The sequence below is a fragment of the Coturnix japonica genome, chromosome 1, assembly GCF_054131305.1.
Source record: "Coturnix japonica strain WE chromosome 1, WE-NBRP24, whole genome shotgun sequence".
NCBI classification, from domain to species: Eukaryota; Metazoa; Chordata; class Aves; order Galliformes; family Phasianidae; genus Coturnix; species Coturnix japonica.
Genome location: NC_140663.1, coordinates 43,455,441 through 43,476,628, shown reverse-complemented (window position 1 = coordinate 43,476,628; position 21,188 = coordinate 43,455,441). Strand labels below are relative to the sequence as shown.

The 21,188-nt window shown below is 44.5% G+C and overlaps 3 protein-coding genes across 3 annotated transcripts; all 3 read right to left on the bottom strand.

Moving 5' to 3' along the window:
* Positions 1–853: 853 nt before the first annotated feature.
* Positions 854–3,616, bottom strand: ART4 (ADP-ribosyltransferase 4 (inactive) (Dombrock blood group)). Its single transcript, XM_015859628.3, has 2 exons — positions 2,724–3,616; positions 854–1,760 (listed from the first exon to the last, which is right to left on the bottom strand). The coding sequence occupies exons 1-2, from the start codon at positions 2,796–2,798 to the stop codon at positions 1,227–1,229; spliced, it is 609 nt and encodes a 202-aa protein (XP_015715114.2). The 5' UTR covers positions 2,799–3,616; the 3' UTR covers positions 854–1,226.
* A 1,116-nt stretch (positions 3,617–4,732) lies between these two features.
* LOC107312308 (osteocalcin) lies at positions 4,733–15,085 on the bottom strand. Its single transcript, XM_015859615.3, has 4 exons — positions 10,815–15,085; positions 8,710–8,745; positions 7,554–7,623; positions 4,733–5,774 (listed from the first exon to the last, which is right to left on the bottom strand). The coding sequence occupies exons 1-4, from the start codon at positions 10,879–10,881 to the stop codon at positions 5,645–5,647; spliced, it is 303 nt and encodes a 100-aa protein (XP_015715101.2). The 5' UTR covers positions 10,882–15,085; the 3' UTR covers positions 4,733–5,644.
* Positions 14,784–19,961, bottom strand: MGP (matrix Gla protein). The gene is made up of 5 exons (XM_015859605.3): positions 19,903–19,961; positions 17,438–17,568; positions 17,225–17,260; positions 16,091–16,166; positions 14,784–15,161 (listed from the first exon to the last, which is right to left on the bottom strand). Exons 2-5 carry the CDS (start codon positions 17,496–17,498, stop codon positions 15,023–15,025), a joined length of 312 nt encoding a protein of 103 aa, XP_015715091.1. The 5' UTR covers positions 17,499–17,568; positions 19,903–19,961; the 3' UTR covers positions 14,784–15,022.
* Between the last annotated feature and the right edge of the window lie 1,227 nt (positions 19,962–21,188).

Here is a 21,188-nt window from a genome sequence, read left to right as displayed (position 1 = left end):
GTAAAGCAAACAAAACAAAACTGTGGTGTGAGATATACATACAGAACAAGATGATCGCAAAATAGTTCAGCATTAAATCTGTTTAAACTGTGCAGGTAAACACGTTTCAGGATTTCTTTCGCAGCAGCTGTTCAGCTTGCTAGAACATGCCACTACATTTAAATAATTACATGATGGTCTCTGCCATTGCATGTGTCTATATCTGATGTGAAATGCTGAGTGTCAGGCAACTCATTTCAGTCTTCACTAAAAGCAAAGACACATTTCCTAAGTGCCCTCATTTCTAATGCTAGTATTTCTCAGGTGCCTAAAGTTCTGCATTTCTTGACATTGGATTTCCAATGGAATGGCAGCACCAAGCTTTCATGGATCTGCTCAGAAAGTCAAGCAGTTCACACAGCTGTTTTTTCTTGTCTGTTATTCCAGTGTATATATCTGGATGTAGCCAGAGAATCAGTCATTGCCTGGCCAAGCACAAGAAAATGCCAATTACACTAGGAAGAATGACGGAGGCAGAGGCAGTAGAACCACTGTTCTTGATTCTTGAAGCTGAAAGAAAGTTGAGAGATCAGTCATTTAAATCTACTTTGACTGCCTAGGACTTCCTGCCCTTTCTAATGCACCTTTGCCCCAAAGAGACATTTCCTCAAGTCTACCTATTATTCTGGGCAAAAAATCTCATTCCAAAGGGACAAAAGCAAGATCTCATATTAGTGGTGCACTCTTAGGACAGGGCTGTGGAACAAACCCATTGAGGTCTTCCAACAGAAGAGTTACCTCATTAGCTGACACCGTGTGTGTTTTGCCAATCAATACCTTGTCTTCTGCCACAGGAAGAAGGTGTGAAGCAGGGTAGTTTCGTTTACATTTATTTGAGCCCCCTTGCAATAGCAGACAAGCGGAGGCTGCAAAGAACCTTGAGACCTGCTGTGCAGCACATGGCCCTCTACAGGTACATCTGGTGTGGGCTGGTGGAGATGCTGGTGGCCAGGCTGGCCCACATCCCACCTGCTAAAAGGTGTACATACAATACCTTCCAAGAGCTGGCAGCGGTACTTGCTGTAGTTCCCCACAGAATGCAGGTGGAGCCGGTTACCATGCTGTGTCCGAAAGAAGTTTTTGACAAGGAATATTTCATAAGGGGGAATGAGGACTTCCTTCTCAGATGTGTAGTAAGAAAAGCCTTGCATAGCTGCTCCCAGGCAGGTTGTCACCGTAAACAAAGTTTAATTCCCAAATTTCTGGGCTTCATTCCAGAGGCGAGAAGTGGAGGTGAAACGGCCAAATCTCACCATGCTACCAACTGTGGCCTCAACATGTAAGTCCTTTACACCCCTGTGCACCCGGTAGCAGTGACGCTTCCCCACGTTATCCCTGCTGCTCTGCCATTGCTTCATTATCTGGATAGCCGTCGTTAGGTAAAAATGAAAATATTTGAAGCTGAAGTTGTGCCTGTAATGCTCTGGAGACTTTCCTGCTGTGGATGTGGCCCAGTTCAGCTGAGAGTGCAGGGAAGAATTCATGGTGTAAGCCATGAGAGCGGTGGCATGGCTGTCATGCATTTCCCTCAGGAGACCTACAGGGCTCTTCAACAAAGCTTCCTGAGCCTTCTTCCAGAGGCTTGAATAGTTCTTACTAGCAGCTATTTCCTTCTGGAAGTAGTCTCCCCGCTCCAGTTCTTCCATCATCTGCTCTCTGCAACCCAGGTACTGGTCATCAAAGGAATGTAGAGCCATATCCATCATAAGGTGGGACATCACCTGCAATGCAAAAGCAAATTATGGTTAACATCAGAGGCATGATTTTTTGGTGTGTGTGTATCTCTGTAAATACAAGCCAGGTTTTCCCCACCATTTTCCCTTCAGTTTTTCATTATTGGCAGAAAAGGCACAGAAAGCAGGTATCTTTGACTAGCCCTTCCTGAGCAACCTTGGGTCCAAGCTCCATCAGTAAATAACAATGAGTGCCAGAGTTCTTATTTTATGGAGATCAATGGCACTGAAGACTTATGGATATTTTTCACTTCAAAGGGCAAGAGAATAGCGCTCATAGGACAGAACCATAGTGCATTAAGTTCAATATTCTGCTCATGATCTGTAAGTGATTTTGAAGAAAAAAAAAAAAGCAAAATATTATGTTAGGGGCAGTGCAGCCTGAACACATCTCACAGGTGAATCTCCTCCTTTCTTATCATACCCCATCTTCTGACTCTAGAGCAGGATGTTCAGTAAGGAGAACACAGCAGCACTGTAACAAAACTCTTATTTATCCACTTTTTCTGTGAGGCCAGGTGGACTTGTCATGTAAATAAACATTAAAAACATGAGTAAGTTTTTACATAGCCCAGTGCTGCAAGAAAAAAACACTCTCTAATATATTTTGTTTGTGAAAGGACACACTAATTATCCAGCACCCTTCTTCCCCTCTGATGTTAGTCTAAATCAGAATTCCAATTATTTCTCAATGACACTTTAATTTCTTTGAGGGGAAGCTAAAAATCACAAGGAGTAAGTAGAGCAATAAGGTCATTGCCCCATCCAACTGCACACTCAACCAAGACAGGCTAGAAAAGGAGAGGAACAATTCCATGAGAATTAATCCAAAGCTCCTAAGAGATTATATTTTAAATTTATTTTAAAAAATAATAATAATAGAAAGTTTTATTTCAGTAGGATAAATGATTTCACTATTTCAAATAAAACAACGGTGTTTACCCCTCTTACCAGTCTTTGCAAGATCTGCAACAGAACGCTGGCCAGCAGAACTGCTGACATCCTAGAGTCCTCCCAAGACATCATAAAAAACACTGAGCTCAAGCAGAGACCCCTTGCATTTGTTTTGTTGTCTTTTTTTCTTGAGTTCTGAAGCTTGTATTTTACTCTCCAATTTTGGTGACTGTTCTTCAACCAAGGATCACCCAGTGGATTCTTAAAGCAATTAGGATATCGCCGAACAAGACCAACAGTCAGCTTAATGGTAGAAGTAGGGCCATAATCCACACACAAGAGTTTAGATGCACTGCGACTTTATGAGTTGTTTCTTCACTCCAACTTCAGCCAGTGCAGCTGCCCTTTGCCTTGTTAATTCTCCTAATCCCAAGGTGTCTTGCACACTTGCTCTTGCAAAGTTAAGGGAAACTGACTTGGATTGGTCTAAGACAGTTCTCTCCTACAGAGCATATGTGAAGCTGGGGTGGAGAGAACTCCCTAGCTAAGAGTTTAAAAAGTCATTTTTATGATGTGCAGAGCTCTGATAAAGCCAGCCCAGAAACGCACGGTAGGTCGGGATCCCATCTGGAGGCAGTGATAACATAAACATCTCTCTCCTCTTTAGCTTGTCCCAGGTCCTAATAGCGTGCTGCCAGTTCTCCACCTAAACTACTGCAGAATGGCGCCTTGTTGACCTGATTACATGGTTACACTCAGAATGAGTGCGTAAATGCAGATTCTACATCGAGAAAATTCTCTCCCTGGCTGCCACTTTGCAGTCACCCTTCCAATTAAAGGGCAATGAGTTACTCACGTGCTAAGACCCTATGGCCTCTGGTAAGACTTCTGTACAAGAGTTTCGTTTGGAGTGTGACACAGATAATCGAAGCCCACTTCTCATTGCTTGTAAATAGTAAATTGGTAGGAGTTTTGAGGTGGGCACGCACAGCCATGGCGATAAATGCAATGGCCATACGGTGGCAGCAGAGGATGAGTAAAGGTATTGAAGTGTCCCTTGAACAGGTGAAAATCGATCTGCTCAAATTCAGCATTGTATTTGTGATCTATTTGCGAATTCAGCTCTCCAAAGGCCATATAAAGGTCCAGTGACACAGTGCAGATTGTATGATCAAGGCCTTAATGTTCACCTTCCCAGAAAAAAAAATATTTATCAAAAGGAGGAGACAAATGTAAAACTAACAGAAATATGTAAATATTGACAGAAATTTTGATTTTCTTTTTACCAAAAAAAAAAAAAAAAAAGCAACAACAACAAACCCTCACATTCGTGCAGCAGATACTGAGGGTTCACTAATCTCTTTGATATTTTCCTGGCAATATTTTCACTGCTTTCAATGAGAACGTTGTTCATTTTATTAGATGGCCTTTAAGGTGAGTTTTTCTGTGAGCATCACTTTTTGCCAGTAGAGGAACCACTCTCAGATATTTGACCAAGACAAGCAGAGGTACTTATTAATGTTTTCTCCTTAGCCAAGGTCAGTATACCCAGAGCAAGCCATAACAGCTTGCCAAAGGAGGGCTGCACTCACAGCAGCCATCTGTGTAGACTACTCCCATGTACTTACTTTAGTGTAGGGTCTTCCAGAGAAATGCTGAATTCAGTTGGCAGCAAATCATTAAAAATCTGGGTATCCTCTCCTCCACTCTAATGGTGTATAGGAGTCATTGCCTGAATCTTGGTGTACTCATTTATCGAAGCACTGGCACAGGCTGCCCTAAGAAGTGGTGGATGCCTGTCACTTTAACATCCAAGGTCAGGCTGGAGGGGCTCTGAGCACCCTCATCGAGCTGTAGATGTCCCTGTCCATTGCATGGAAAGTGGACCAGATGGCCTTTAAGGGTCCCTTCCAAGTCAAACAATTCTGATTCTCTGATTTCTCATTTGCAATGGGTCAGAAGAGGGAGGAAGAAAATCTCATCAATCTGGATCCCACTCTACCTTCCAGACATCTTAACAACAGAAACAAGCTGTCCAGGGGAACAGAGAAAAGCAGCACACCAACTGTTTTACATAACAAGTATTTATTGCAATCAGCATCTGGGAAAGGCTGCACCAGCTTACATGAAAGCAGAGAGATTTGGTGTTTCTCAGTTTCCTGAGGCTCAGCAGTGTCTACTGGAGATTTGCCATCTACCCCTCAGGGAATACGTTTTGACAGACTGTGTCAAGGGATACTGATGAAAGTTGCTGATGTATTACGTTCATACAGGGAGACAGAATGAAGTAGTGCAGAGGGAAGAAGAGGTGTTGCCTTGAATGAACAAAATGCTGTCCCAACTTCAATCCACCATTGAACAGTTTTATTTTTATTTCACAAAGTTCACTGTTTTATTTTGTTTGCTTCTGGGGAGATATTTTCGCATGTTTAATTTCAAGCACAAAAGCTAAAGCATCAGAAAGAGACAGGTTTTTTTTGTTCTGCTTCAATATATTCGGTTTCACCAGAAATCAATTGTAACAAAAACAATAGGAGATTTCCAGTTCATTTTTCACAGTCACTGAATGTAGCACACAAATGGAAGGGCTCATCTAAAAGTTCTTCAAACACACTTCTGGGGATTTAAACATTGATGTTATATAAGAAAATTTTATGATAGAATAATAAGGAGAGTATACTGGGATGTGATTCTGGCTATGTAATAGCACTTGCAAAGGAAGCAGGTAACACAGAGTGTTCTCAAACATTTCTAGTGGCACTGAAAATACTACAGAAGATAACAGAAAACAAACATTTTTGATGAAAGCAAGAAAGCTGATGAATCCAGACAAGTAGAAGTCATTGTGTTTCAGCTGGCAAGGGTGACAATAGAAGAAGGTTCCAGTGTAGATGTCCTTCTTCCCTTCTTCCTATACACAAGATTATTTCTGCTGGGGGTTTCAGAACTCTTGGATAATCAAAATAATCACCCCAGACTTAGTATCTCCCAAAGAAACGGTTGTAGGCCATGGGAAATCCTATTTGGTCAGACAGATAGTCACAGGGAGGGTAGCTTTCACAACGCTCACGCATCTGCTCCATTGGGCTTTTATAATACTCAGAATACCTGCAGTGAACAAAGAGAAAGATGCTGTTCTGTGCATTCAGTCCGTGGAATTGGAGAGGTTTCACACTCCAGCAATGTGAGGAGTGACTCCCCAAAATGCTCCAGCAGGGGTCATCTTGTGGCAGTTTAAATATCTGCCTACATGAGGACAGACCTCCTTGACAAATGCTAGGAGAAGCTGGAACTGAACCCAGCTTGAAACAACTGTCCTTGAAGTTTCACCAGAAAAGGAGACCATAGAAGCACTTGTGGGTTTTGTAGAGTTAGTTTTTTTGCTTGATTGTGTTGGGGTTTGTGTTTTGTTTTGCCTTTGTCCCCAGCCTCATTCCCCAGCTATGTGACAGTCTTTTAAAATATACATACATGTTAGTCATTTTATAATTATTTTATTTTAATATTGCTTATTTTTGCCTGTGCTCAGTTTCTGCTCATTTTCCTGCTCACCGCTCTCCCTCTTTAGTTTACATAGTTCTGTCTCATCACTCTCACAGCTTTGTTGTTGTAGACAGCAACCCTTTCCCTCTCACAGCTTTGTTTTGCCATGCTGAGCAAGCCCAAATCTTTTAGTCTCAGCTACACACACTGGATGCCCTTCTCACTTCCTCTTGCAGACTCAGTTAATCTTTCCTGCACATGCTGCTACAGGAGATACTTTCAACTATCTCATGAATTATAACTTTATTTCTGTGCTGGAAATTCCCCGCAGCACCCTTGAGATTTGTTGCATCTGTATTTCCAGACTAACCTTACCTGTAAATAATACAGCAAGCTCTCCCTACCTAAGTCCTTCCTCATTTATGCTTGCTGCTGAAACTACTTTTATGGTGACCCACTTGTACGGAGGCAGTCAGTACAGTTTCTCATCTCAATTTCATTTTGGTTTTAATCACTCCAGGTTTCAACATGAGTGACTTCCTCTGCCTCCCTACTATGATCCTCTTCTCTGTAGATGGGAACTCCCATTTTTCTGTCATCTAAATAAAACCATTGTCCTTCCAATCCAAAGACAGATTGAATAATAATTATTTTTGACACGGGACTACATGAAGCTGTGGCTTAACGATTCCTTCTAGGAAATATCTGAAGAACATTCTTGCTCAAATTTCTCCAAATGTTTTTATCTAGGACTTCTCTAAATCTCTCCACCTAGATCATAGAATCGTAGAATTATAGAATGGCTTAGGTTGGAAGAGACCTTAATGATTGTTGAGCTCTAACCCCTGTGCCTCAGGCAGGGCTGCCACCCACCAATCAGTCTGCCCAGGTCCCATCCAAGATAGCCTTGAATGCCTCCAAGGATGGGACCTCCACATCTCTGGGGACATCTGTTCCAGTGCCTCACCACCATTAAAACAAATGGATATTCTGCAGAAATGGGTGTGGGACCAACAGCTTCAGATTTATCCTCACCATTGAAACAGAGCTGTGGCTAACTTGTATGGAGGCTGAGGCAATGACCAGGGATCTGTGATGATGCTCACTGTCCTGGAATTTGGAGCTGATGTCTCTGCAGGTTTGAGAAGCTCCTAACTTGCACCCTGATTAGCTACTGTACATTAGCTACTGCTGTCTCCCTCCATGGGAAGAAATAATGAAGATCAGCAACGAACTTCTGAAAGGTTATTTATGAAAAAGGATCAACTTATCTAACAGTGTCAGCCTTTTTAATTCTAGGCATGATGTGTAGATGTACAGCAAAGAATTGCTTTGCCACATCCCACCCCCTCTTCCAAAAAGTCCTCCAGAGCCCAACTCTCAGCCTGGCTCATGTGATTTTACCATTCATACATGTCGAATCTCTTCTGCCTCTTCACAAATGCATTGGCAACTTCCTTTTTAACTGTGATGCCTACCAAGAGAGAACACAGCAGGTTAGAAATGCAGGGTCATGGCTTGTACCAATCAGAGACCAGCCTAGCTTCTGAAATGTGATTGCTCTCTCTCTTCACAAGCAGATGACTGCTGCAGCTCAACCCAACTGCCAGTTCATTTCACCACACTCAACTCTCCACTCGAAGCCTGACAGCTGGGTTCCCACCTCACCCCAACCTGCCCATCTATGTGAAGCAAGTGCTCTTTATTAAATTCCATTACTTTATCATACAGCATGATTTGAGTCCACAGCAAATGCTCAGTAGGCAAAGTCATGACAGAATAAAATATGAATAAGGAGAAAATGAAGGAACAGCACACTGTTTCTCTAACCCAGCTAACTTCAGAGTCTTGGCTTGCTTTCTGTCTCCTAGGTTTAGTCAGGTTCCCTTGTGCAGGATATTGACTGCACAGGAATGGCCAAATAACAGCCTGTCAGAAATCACCCCCTTTCTCTGAACACTTTGGTGTTGTTGTTTTGTTTTTTTTTTCCACTTTCCCAGTCCATGTTTGTATTGGCTCACTGAAGAAACACCAACTTTCATGCTCACCAGCATCAACATTATGCTCTAAAGTGTGAAAAAGGAGACACAAGGAAGAACCAGGGAGATTTTCCATGCAGATTTCTGTCAGGACTAGTTTGCTGTGAAACCTATGGACACTCCAAGGTACACAGTTCCCTGTGGCATGGGCAACTCAATAGAAGAGAGACTGCAACCTCCAGCAGCTGCCAAGGAAGGAACTTGCTTTCAGTGCAAAACCTTTCTTCTCTGTTGTCCTAAGCAATGGACTGTCTGACCAGCAGATCCAAAGACCACTGTTTGGAGACCCTGGGTCAGATTCTGCTGTTGTAAGAGGCTGGGGGAACAGCAGTCTTCAGAGAGGCTTCTAAAGCCAGCTCAGAGAAGCACAGAGACCAGACATGTTGCTCCTCCTACGTCCCACTGTTTCATGAAAGGGAGATGCAGTACGATTCTTGTTCATCCCTTGAACCCATCAGAGGGAAGAAAGGAAGAAGATACAGGAGAATGGTGCTAAGTGTCAGTCACAACAATATACTCACTGGCAGCACCTGGAGATCCTGATGGCTCTTTGGGATCTGCAAGATAGACAGACAGACAGACAGATAGGAGCTTGCTTGTGCTGTCTGCTCTTCTGTTTCTAAGTGAATCACACTGCTTGCTGATTGAATCCAGCTCCCTGCCTTTTCCAATAGATCAGTCCCTCCCAAAAAATGGTTTTATCGACACCAAGAATGTAGGGAAAGAATTATCCACCACAAAATTCACCTGTTATGGTTGGATGCATTTCATTTCATCTTCCTTATAACAAGGTAAAATGACACAGTAACCATACATCATTGAGGAAACTTGATGTAAACCTTCATTTTTCTCCATCTTCATCCTTGCTAAGAGCAGGAACAGCAGGAGGGAAGGGACCATTTGAGTAAAACCCAAGATTTGAACAGGACCAGAAGATCATAGAATTATCTGAGTTGAAAGGGTCCAACTCCCTTGCAATGAACAGGGACATCCACAGCTTGATCAGGGTGCTCAGAGCCCCTCCAGCCCGGATGTATCCAGGGACAGGACATCTACCACCTGTCTAGGCAATCTGTGCTAGGGATTCAATCTCAGTCTCTCCTCTTTAGGTTTGAAATCATTTCCCCTTGTCCTGTCACATGAGACTCTGCTAAAGAATCTATCCCCTTCTTTCTTATAGCCCCCCTTTAGATAGCTGAAGAACTCTCCTGTCTTTGGAGAGAGAGAGATTTCCCTGGATCTAGGTAGAAATCACAAGATATTGACAGCAAAGAGAACTGGGGACAAAAATTAGGATCAACTTTACAGTTTGCTATGCTTTTCGATTTAGAGGTTAGGATCAATTATACCAGCTTTGCAGATTTGAGGGCTGAGATATCTGGCTCACCAACCCTCCCAGGACTAATTCACACACTGTATTTCTGTTAACCCTAATCGTAATCTCAATCTTAATAATACCCACTACAAACATCCAAGCAAATTGTCTTCTAACAGACGTGGTAGGTTTCCTCTTCATCTTGGTTTTCCCACGCAGGACAAGTTCACAAGTTTTTTCTCCCACTGTTTCACAAGGTATTTGGCATAAGTGTGCTTACAGGCATAAGTGTGCTTACAGGCAGAGAAGCGTGCTTACAGGCAGCGCTGCAGAAACCAAATAAAAACCCAACAAACCAAAGAAAACTGTGCTTAAACAAAGACTTTTGTGAGAAGAACTGTTTGTAGTTCTATTTTTAAGCAATGTATACATTACTTGGATTTCAAAAATGAAAACAAAAATTAGAAGTTACTCCAAGGCTGTTAAGCAATCTGGAACGTAGTAACTACTAACAAAAAAAGCAGAGATAAACTCAACAGTGAGAAAGTGAGCAAGAGACTGACAGAGGAAAACACAGATCAAACAAAATACATTTGCCAGTATTGAATCATGACACATCTGATGCCAGGGACTTAATGAAACTTAACACTGAATGAGATAATACAGGCAGACAGGGCCCCTTCCTACTTGGTTTCTCTTTCCCTGCTGCAGAGAGAAACACTTGCTTTTTCTGACCTTCCCACCCCTCCCTCTCTCTCCATCAACTCTTGTGCTAACCACTGCATTACTCTCTCTTGATCATAATGTCACCATGCCTAAATCATCTTCATATGGGATGTGATTTTATTCAGTGGGACAGCTCCCATTTTTTTCTAACTACCAATAGGTGTGGTTTTTTTTTCCCCTCCAGAGTTCTTCCCATTCCATATTTTTCAGCAGGTGAAGACTTGACTCAGTGCCTATCTCTGCGATTCTACAACACTCCGGTGCTGGCAGGAATAAAGTCTCCCTCCCTATTCTTGACACAGCTCTGCCCTGCAGCGAACCTTGCTAACTCAAAATTGAATGTCCAGCATGCCTTTGCCAGTTCACCTAATTGCTAAACTGGTTTAATGCTTCATTATGTTAAAATATTGAAATTCTCTGCTGCAGTTCAGTGATGCAAATGTTTATATTTTTTGACCAACAGAAGAAAGCATCCAGTAGGAGATAAAGCTGTCTATCTCCAAATCCCTCTGATTTACTACTGTGGTACAGCTTCCCAGACTAAGATTCAACAGTGTTACTACAGAAGGTGTCCTCTTTCCTTACCTTTCTCACAGCAGCAGTGCAGTGCCAGGGCCAGAGTCAAGATCAGAGGTGCCAGTATCTTCCTCATGTCTGCTTTGCCTTTGCTGCTCTCCCTACAGTCAGAGTGTTCTTGGAAGTTACCAAGGCACTCTGGAGCCTGCTTTCAAGCATCATTTTATATCCTGTACTTGCCTGGAGAGATCAGGGCTCTGGCTTGTGTTCCTGTGTCTGAGCTCCAAAACAAAGCCTGTCCTTCAGGCCACAAAACATTGGGTCCTGGCAGCCATTTGGACATCCATCTCAGGACTCATGGCACTTCCAGATGATTTTATCTGAGATTTTGAATAGGTCTTTTGAAGAAAAACAACTGGATAACTTTTATTGTAAACATAGAAGTGATTCAGCTTCCTGCAGGAAAGCCAGGAGAGAGACCAGCACATCCAGAAGTGAAGCAGATGCTTTGGTGTGATGAATCCCCCTGTGGCGCAAGTGGTAGAAGTGCCGCTCTGCTACACGGGAGGCTCGAATCCTGGGGGGTTGGACTCGATGATCTCTAAGGTCCCTTCCAACTCGCACGAGACTATGATACTATGATGATACTATGACTCTCCCATGTGGAAAATGAGTCTGAACATGATACTGATCCTCTTTATCAACCATGCTCATACCTCAGAAGGAAAAGACATCCATAAAATGTTTTTCATAGGGCAAATATACAGTACATTTTCACTTTATTCATTTTCAACAAACTGTTGCAGAGATTTGAGATGTTTACAGTATTGGGATCTTTGGTAGATAGCAAGTTGGAACCTTTCTTTTTTCTTCCTGGAAATCTTCCCAGTTTGGAAGCTATTGGTTTGGCTTCTCTGGTCTCAATGTGAAATAAGCCTCGAGATTCCAGCAGTGTTGTACTCTTCAGAACTTTAGTGACTATGGTTACTTGGTGCATCAAGAGGCACATGTCAGGAACATGCTCTGGGCAGGCCCTGACCCAAAGGAAGTACTGTGCCTCTTATAGCTCATGTCAGCATGTTCCCCAAGAAATGATGGTGTTTGCAAAGACCCATGTGTGTGGAAATATCCCTGCTGTCCCTGCTCAGACTCACCAAGGAGCATCCAGAGCCTGCACTGCTTGTAGTACTGGTAACCAACCAAAAAACCAACCAATCAAACAAGCAACCATGTATTTGAAAGAATCTCAAGCAGTGTTTTTGTCTCCTCACTTCAGCAGAATTTTAGTGAGTACCGTAGCTCTGTATGAAATGCTGAATTGTCATTGGGTATGGCCTGAGCTATCGTGACGTTTCATCTCATGGCTAAATGACATTTAATTGAAGTCAGACATCAGGCAGTGCTTCTGCACATGAACAATATAACTAAACCTCCTCTTCCTCCTCATGCTGAGATGCTTTTGTCTACCAGTACTCCATATTCCCATATTCCACTATGCCAGCCAAGTTTCCAAAGTCACATCCCACACAGCACATGGATCACATCTTCCTCCACTTCGCCTTTGGTCCTCCACAGCCTCACACACACAGTTACAGAATTAAAGGCTCCCAAGGGCAGTCAAGGCCACTGAAGATTCTGCTGATTATTAGAAACATGGTCTTTTATCTCACATAGAAATCAGAGAAATTTCAGGATTAAAAATATGTTCAGCTTTTCTACAGTCCAGGACAGACTGAATATATATACTAACAACATCCAGAAGTAGAGTCTTGGAGAGCAACAGTTTAAAAATAAAGAATTATCAGAAGTGATAGGTACCCTAGGAAAGTCATGTTTGCAAAAGAAAGCTTGAAAGCACAAACACACAATACTAGCCATCCAAACAGCCTTACCTCTCTTCCTAGCTTTTCTGAAGTTTTTTAATCAGTGTGTAGTCTCTCAAGCATGTTTGATTATCACTTACATTAATGAAAACCCTCTGAAAACTGATATTATTCATTGTTTATTCTGGTAAACTGGAGGTTGGAAAGACTAGATATTTTTGAACCCAGCCCCAGACAGCACTAGCCCCACGCCTTCTGTTTTGGTGGTGTCACAATGTTATGACAAACCCAGACACTACAGACTTGTTGACTTGAAGGTATGAAAGCTTTGCTTTGGTTGGTGATCTTAATATTCACCTCCTTATGAACACGCAGAACAAATGAGAGTGCAAATATACCTAATATGAACAGTTTTTTTCACAACACTCATTTCTCTCTCACTTTTTCCTTTGGACAAAACCTCAGCAACTGGCAGGGTGGAGTTTCCTATCAGAAATGTTTTCTATAAATAAATCTGTTTTCTTCCCAACAATTCATCTGCCAGTCTGGCAAAACCACGAAGCATATTTCTGAAAAGATGTATGTTTCTACTGTGGAAGGTAGACTTAGCTCTATATTTCATTTCATAGAATTTTCAATAATTTGATACTTTATATCTTATATATACTTTGACAGCGTGCTGTAATCTTTCTTCTTTCTCTAATCTGTAGGTCACTGGAAAAACCTGGAGATGTGTGAACTGAAACAAGCTCTGCTGAGCTGAGGATTTTACACCTGCACATCCCACACTGATGGGTGTCCAAAGAGCTGTGGTTGCATCCTTCTGCCTCCAAGACAGAATGAGCAGAACAGAGGGGTGGGAGCCATGAGTGCTGGCTGTTGTCCCTGATGCCACTGGGGTGACAGAGAGAGTAGCTAAAGAGGAGACCTGCTGCCTCCTTCAGCCACTTGTCACTCCCAGATGCCCTTCCTTCTGTGTGGCTGTAGGCATCATATGGCCTCTTCACACAGGACAGGACTGGTTCCTTGCTCCTCAGATCTGAATCCCTATTTTGTCCCCTCTTTTGCTAATGCTTTGGCTCCCAGCTATCCTCCCCGTAATGGGTTCAGAGTGACACGAGAGGAAACAGAAGGAGTACAAAGGGATACTATGTTCAATTTGGGGCCCCTCTCTGCAAGAAATACCAGGCTGTGGAGCATATCCAGTGAAGGGCAGTGAAGCTGCGTAGGGCCTGGAGCAGAAGTCTGATGAGGAGTAGCTGAGGGAACTGGGGTTGCTCAGTCTGGAGAAGCAGCAGCCTGGGAGAGACCTTATTGCTCTCTAAAATGACCTGAAAGGTGGTAGAGAGGTGGTGTCGGCCTCTTCTCCCAGGTAACAGTGATAGGAAAAGAGGTGATGGCCTCAAGTTGTGCCAGAGGAGGTTATCAGGAAAACCTTTGAAAGAGTGGTGATGCACTGGAATAGGCTGCCATGGGAGGTGATAGAATAACTGTTTCTAGAGGTGTTCAGGAAAAGGGTAGATGCTACACTAAGAAATGTGGTCTAAAGCAGTCACAGGTAGGAACTGATGGTTGGTCTTGATGATCTTATTGGTCTTTCCAGTCTTAGTGATTCTATGATTCAAACTGATTTTCTGTGCCAACAAGAACAAGGTGTTGAGCCAAAGGGAATTTATGTCTGCATTCTTGGTTTTAGCTGAAGGAATAAAAATAATCTCCATATAGTATTTCAAAGTAAAAGGCTAATGCTAAAGTTGTCTGGAAAAAAAAGGAGATAAAACAGCACTCCTAGAGAAAATATGAATAAAATCTGGACCACGTGCTCCTTTCTACAGGAGCACCGTACACCAGGATCAAACGGTGGCTGCAAGGACAAGGTGCCATTGACGGGCTTTTTCTGTCACAAGTTTTCACACCAACTTCATCCTTAGGGTTAAACAGACGCTTGGATGTTGTTTACCCAAGTGAGGAATTTCACCCTGCCTTCTGAACACTAGACCATTTTAAGATGTCCAAAAGGCTGGGAACTGAAATGTGCCAGTGATGTTTAAAATAAGTCAGTTGTAGGCCCCAGAGCAAAATCATTGCACATTCTTTCAAACCTCATGTGATTGCGTGGTAAGGAGTTGTTTCCATTATCTGCACCAGGTTCTGTGATAAAGAAACTCAGCCTCTTCGTGAAAAGTCATCCCCTAAAATACTGCGAGTCATGAGATGATAGTATCAAACCAGCAGTTTATTGTGCAGCAAACACCCACATCCTGAACTCTCTCTGATCTCTGCTACATCAGCTCAGCGCTAATTAACACAGTGTAGGAATCCATGGCTACATGGGAGAGAAGCAGCAGGCAGGATAACATACAGGGACATAAGCAACTGAATATGTTTCAGAGCTATTGCTTTTCCTAGAAGGTTACCCTGAGGTCCAAGCCCCAGGGTGGGAACAGATCATCTTTACTTATTCCTCCTCCTCCCAAAATAGTGCCTGTAAGCAGCAGGATAACCGTGGTTAAGAGCGTACTGTTCACACAGGTAGAAGTCCTCACAGATCTCCCTCTGACGTTCCTGGGGTGACTTATTACGTTCCCTGATCCTGCAAAAAGAAATTAGGGGTGTTATCTTAAATATCTGTCTATGGCCCTTTTCTTCCTTACCAGATCTAAAGGTCCATCCCAGCATCTACCACCAGGATACTGATATCATGGCATACCAATGTTCACCACACCCAGGGTATCAATGTGACTACAGCAGGTGTGGTTGCTTTCCTAGGTAACCTTTTACTTCACGGCTAAGTAGGGTGGTGGGGGAATAAGAGGGTGTCTCCTGCCTCAGCCAAGTGCTGCAGGAGTAGTCCCCTTGTCTGATCCCTCCAGCTCTTCTGCTCTTCCCAAACCCCACAGATGAAGAAAAGACAGCAAGGAGCTTCCTGCTAAAGGGCTACCTGGTACTGCTGAGAGGGCTTCCCTTCTGCACCTCAGCCTTTATTTTCACAAGCCCTGCGTAAGATGTAAAACTGCCTGTATCTGCATTCTATGGATGAGGAAAGGAAGCCCACAGAAGGCCTTGCAATTTAGAAAAAGTTATGCAAATTCTGCACAAGACTTGAAGACTGGAACAAGATCACAAATTGAGCTTCCTTTCTGGCTGGCCCACACTGATTCCCTCTCCTTCTGCTTCTCCTTCCTTCAGACAAATGTTAAAAGAGCTCCTCCAGTACAGAACATGTCCTTGAATGCATGGACCCTCTCTGCTTTCTGAGAGGTGTTCAAGAGCCATGTGAATGTAGCACTGAGGGACATGGGCAGTGGGCATGGTGAGGATGGGCTGATGTTTGGGCTAGATTACCCCAATGATCTTTTCCAACCTTAAAGATTCAGTGGTTTTCCCAGGGTTGGCTCAAGCAGAGAGAGGGGCTGAGGCCTGTGAGGAGTCACTGTGGATTCTCCCCTGGTACCAGCCTGTGCTTGGCAGAGAGATACCTCTCCATGCTCCCACCCTCAGTGTTCTGGTGCCATAACGTACCTCTCCTGAAGAACAGCTCTTAGTCCTGTGTCATCTCGTATGAAGCCATTGGCCCTTTGCCTGTTGAGGAAGGGGTCTGGGAAGACAAGAGGTGGTTCAAAGTAAATTTAGTAAGACCTTATTTCCACAAAGGCCTCTCCCACATTGTGACTGTCTCCTTGTCTGCCCTCCCACACACAGTGAGACCCAGGATCCTCTAATATTCCCTCTTGCCTGCCCTACTGGCTCACTGACAAGCTCTCCCTCTGCAAATGCAACCTCTATGGAAGCATACACACTGTTTTTGTTCTCCTGTTACTCAAGCCTCCCTGGGGAAAGCTGCTGCCATAGCCCCCTCTGGCTGGGTGGAGCTGGGACAAGAAATAGGTGCCAAGCAGTGCAGATCAAAGGAGGTCTGGACACACGCAGTAGGATTAGCCGGACTGTGAATCTATGATGGAAAACAGGAAGGGCCTGAACAAGTTTATCTGCCTCCAAGGTTGGGCAATCACAGTGCAAAGGTCTCTGAGGAAATTTTGAAGTGAGGGGCCTGAATGTGCCTTCTGTCCTTTTGGAGGAACAACACAGTCCTACTGTAGCATGGAGGAGTCTCTGGCTTTGGCTCCCGCTTGTGTTTCTGACTGGCTGCTTTGTGAAGTCATTCTCCCAGATGGTTTAGTTTCTTTTAGCTTTGAACTCTCTGCACATTCGTAAGTGACTCTCCACCCTCACATGCTTCTCCTGTGACACCAACTCCCTCTTCTAAGGAGCGGAGAGTTGTGTTCTTCCCATCCTTGCATAAGGACAGCCCATATTACTAGCTTCTGCAGTACCCACCTGAGGTTTTTGAGCAATATCCTTTTCTGGTGCCATTCAACCTTGTTTAGGTACATGCAGCAGGGATCTAATATCATGACTCTGATTTCCAGTTTTTATTGTATTTGTTGCAAAGCACAGTGCTTGCAATTGTGTCCAAATACGTGAATTCCATTTTAACCTTCCTATTTATCCTGACACTGTCATCTATTAGATTTAGTATCCCTGGACTGAAAGGTTCCATCTATTTAATCCTTACAATAAAGTACGTGGAAATGGCCTTGGAGAAGTCTGTAGTGTATTTTGAATTCAAGAAAATAAAAATAAAAGCAATCTTACTGAGATACTCATGGGATTCCATGCTCTCGTGGGATTCTGGGGAAAGAAAGAATACAACATTTGTAAATCTCATGGAATTCACAGTCTTTTACACACCACAGATCAGAAGAACACATCTACAGGGCTAATGGTGAATATAACACATCAGAACAGACTCAAAGATGTTTGCAGTGTTGGAGCTGTTGCTCCACCCAGTAAAAGAAGCTCACCTACCATAGCAAGTAGCAGCCATGACCAAGACGGCCAGGAGCGCAAGGACGATGAGAGCACGCATTGTGCAAGGACTCTCTCACTCTGTCTCTTGCTGTGCCTCACTTTCTTCCCACTGAAGGCAGACAGAGATCCTGCAAAATTAGCAGTGGAATGTTTATTATGAAAACAGATCCAGGAGGGTGCCCATGAAAGAACCTGGGGAAGGTGACTGCTGGTTGGTACGCAATCTATATGGAGCCATTACAACACAGCTTCTGTTAGCAGATTGAGTCAGGCTTCAGGAAGGAGGGGGCATACCCCTTCCTCTCTTGGTTTGGTGGCAGAGGCCATAATTCACAGGCAAGCATGTCCCAGCACTTCACTCTCAGGAACCTGGCCGCAAGTGGAAGGAATTCCAGGGGCTGCCAGAGGCCCACAGGGAGAGGCATGTGCTGATCCCAAATGTACATGTTTGTCTTTCACATTTTTATTTTGATATGTTCTTTTCACCCTTTCCATCCTCTGTCTGGATACACAGAGCCCAGACTGTTTTGGCAGCTCTACTGGGGGAGATGTAGGGAATAAAAGCTCCCGGCACTTCTCCTATGCTCAGCCGCCCTTCCTCCAGCTTGTCCCAATGCTCTCCTAACCCGAATGATGCCAGAGCAAGAATTCAACCCTAATGCTCCTTCCCATCTCCTCCTTCACTGTTTCAGGAGTGACAAGCAGTGATACAGAGGGATTCCTTCTGCTGAAGAAATAATGAAATTTGAGATGACAGCAGCACCCAGAAAGCTATATCTCCGCAGGTCTTCACTGTGGTCCTACACTGCTCTTCCAGCCCAAGGGACAATATCTATCTGAAAGGAGACAATGTGTTCCTGGACTGCTGCCTCTGCTCTGCCACCAGCAGACTTTGTCCCACTGGACATAAAAGTCAGAAGTCATAGAAACATAGAACTGCTTGTGTTAGAAGGGACCTTTAAAGACCCTCTGGTCTGACTCCCCTGCAATGAACAGGGACACCCACAGCTCGTTCAGGGTGCTCAGAGACCCTCCAGCCCGACCTTGAATGTCTACAGGGATGGGGCATCCATCATCTCTCTGGGTGGCCAGTGTAAGGCTTTTCAGACAGGATTAATCTCTCAGACCAGCAGTTTCTGAGAGCATTATTTCACCTGCTAGCATCAAAAGAGCTTGCCTGGGACCAATATTATGGGCAGCAGTGATGGACATAAGGTGGCAGCTTGACTTTCAGATCTGTGGCACAAGAGAGAATTAAATAGGGGGGATAGCAGCAGTTGTTACAGACATGGCTGTTGGGTGAAAAGCAAGGGGGGAGTAGTTTACCAGAGGCAAGGCAGTGAGGAGAGGTGGGTACCCAGTGTCTGTCAACACTTCCCATGGCAGCGGTGGGGCTGGGACTATGCAAGCTGCAAACTGCAGCTCAGTCCCACACCAACAATGCCCTCTATATCCTCCACATCATGCCCATTCAGTGCTCAGCCTAAAACCAGGATGAAAAGCGGGTTGTGCTGTAACTAGCAGAAATCTTCTCTAGGAAAACTGAGACTTGTGTGCTGTCCCTGTGCCCCACCATTCTGGTCTCTTTAAGGGAATTCTCTGCTCTAGGATTGTTTGCATTCCTTGGAGCCCAGGGTTTTTGAGTTAGTGCTGAATGTGGATTTTGTAGGTTTCCTGAATGTTTTGTACAGTCTGGCAGCTCTAGGAACTGCCAAGAAATGGAGGCTTGGGGAACAGAGCCTAGCAGGAGAACAGTGGGGCATGGGGAAGTACTTTGGAATGAAAGTGATGCTACAGAGTGGGAAACTCTGACAGACTTTTCAGCCAAACTGTCTTTATTTACCTACCTTTACTCAGGGCAGAGCCCTCTACTCTCTGAAATACTCCACTAAGATTTCAGAAACTCACAGATCCCTGGAGTATCCCCTGCCATCGCCACAGGAGAAATGCTGCAAATATCCTTTAAATCAAATGCTTAATTTTTCTCCACAGAGATAAAGCATTTTCCAAGGGATCAACGAACAGCCTGGCTCTATACCAATAACTCGACTTCAGGGAGCATTTTCCCCTGGAAAGAATGATCTCCTGTTCACTCTGCCTGCACCCTGGGTTTTTAAACACACCTCCCCTCCCCAGCACCACTGTGCTGTCCCACATACAATACTTGGTGTGGAACAGTGAGCCAGATCTCTTTGCTTTCTAGAAGCATCCACTGGTTAGAACTACAGAAAAAGAAGGTGAGATGAACCACCAGCAAATGCCTGAGGGGTTTCCACAGCACCCCCCCCAAAAGGAGATATTCAGAAAAGCAGCCCTCTGTCCTGTTTGCTGCTGGAATGGAGAACTGCAGTTTTACACAAGACACAGCAATCACTCCTAAAAGTATGCAGCTGTGAAGCCCCAGCAAGGCATTAATAGCGAGCAGACATCCAGGCAAAGCAAAGCAGTTCTTGCATACTCACAGAGCTGTTCTTCCCAGTCAGCCTGTAGCTCGTCCAAGGGACAGCTCTTCCAGCGTCCTGGGCCCTGCACGGAAAAAGAAGGGCCTTTTATTTATTAGCATTGATGAGTGACTCCTCCCCCCTTCTGTTTCCCACTCTCGATCCACCCTTGGTCTTCCACCTTCTCAGTCAAAAACACCTTCAGCCCTTGGCCAGGAAATAAAAACTTCAAGCCAGTAGGGAGAGGAGGGAGCCAGAGCAGGCACTGAGGGTGAGGGAGGCACAGCCCAGGCTGCCTTTCTGTGCCCAGAAACAGAGGTCTGAGGACAAGCTCAGTGTCTCCCTTTTATGTGCCCACCCTGAGCAGAACCATGCTGCTGGCCAGGGCACCTGCTCTTCCATAGGGAGCAGGAGGCCTTTTCCCATCTCCTTTCATGCTCCTTCTGTAACAAATGCCCCCTCTTCCAGACACACAACAGGGCTATACAAGCCATTGGACAACCCAGGACGTGAGCTGGCTGGGTTGAAATACTGAGCTCCTGGACTCCTGTCTCTGTCCACATACCCAAGCTACCTAGGCCAGGTGCCCACGTGCACCACACCGGGTTGCTGAGCCTATGCACGAACCCACGCCAGCATTGCTCCAGCTCAGCCAAGCTCGATACCGCTCTTGTGCTGAAGACACCATGTCCGGATATTGTACTCAGGCAAGGTCTCACCAGCACAGAGCAGAGGGGCAGGATCACCTCCCTCGCATTGCTGGCCTTGCTACTTTTGATACAGCCCAGGCTGTGGTTGACTTTCTGGGCTGTGAGGGCACACTACTGGCTCCAGTATTGACTGTGGAAAGTTCAGACCTGCCTGTGGCACAATGGTACCACATTATGTGTGTCCCTGCACAAGCAGCTCTTGGCTATCAGAGGCTGAGAACAAAAGCCTGACATGGAAATGCCTGGTTTGGAATCACGCCATTATTGCTACAGACAGCTTGCAGAGCCTTAGGGATGGTGCAGGAAGGAAAGCTCTGCCCTGATCTCTAAAATGTCACAATGTGGGCTGGAGCTCTGTCCTCATGTTGAATACCTGCCAGGATAGGGGAGAAGGAGTAAAATGTTCCCTGGATACCCAGAGGGTGTCGGAGTCATTGTCACAAACCACCTCTGAAAAGTAGTGGAAAAAGAACATCTCTTGTGCAGTAGAAACTGCCTCTTGGGTACTGCTGAATGTTGAGCCCTATTCTACACAGAACCCTGAGGGAAACTGAGGCATAGAAGATATGGTTGTTCTCAACTGTATTTATAACCAAA

Excerpts from the sequence above, each read along its gene's own strand:
- LOC107312308 (XM_015859615.3), bottom strand. The coding sequence starts at position 10,881 with ATGAGGAAGATACTGGCACCTCTGATCTTGACTCTGGCCCTGGCACTG. Across the intron at positions 8,746-10,814 it reads GCACTGCTGCTGTGAGAAAG|ATCCCAAAGAGCCATCAGGA; the intron begins GTAAGGAAAGAG and ends TCTATCTTGCAG. Across the intron at positions 5,775-7,553 it reads AGATTCGACATGTATGAATG|GTATTCTGAGTATTATAAAA; the intron begins GTAAAATCACAT and ends TGTTCACTGCAG.
- ART4 (XM_015859628.3), bottom strand. The coding sequence starts at position 2,798 with ATGATGTCTTGGGAGGACTCTAGGATGTCAGCAGTTCTGCTGGCCAGC. Across the intron at positions 1,761-2,723 it reads TGCAGATCTTGCAAAGACTG|GTGATGTCCCACCTTATGAT; the intron begins GTAAGAGGGGTA and ends TTTGCATTGCAG.
- MGP (XM_015859605.3), bottom strand. The coding sequence starts at position 17,498 with ATGCGTGCTCTCATCGTCCTTGCGCTCCTGGCCGTCTTGGTCATGGCT. Across the intron at positions 16,167-17,224 it reads GGAATCCCATGAGTATCTCA|ACCCCTTCCTCAACAGGCAA; the intron begins GTAAGATTGCTT and ends TTGTCTTCCCAG. Across the intron at positions 15,162-16,090 it reads AGAGCTGTTCTTCAGGAGAG|GATCAGGGAACGTAATAAGT; the intron begins GTACGTTATGGC and ends TTCTTTTTGCAG.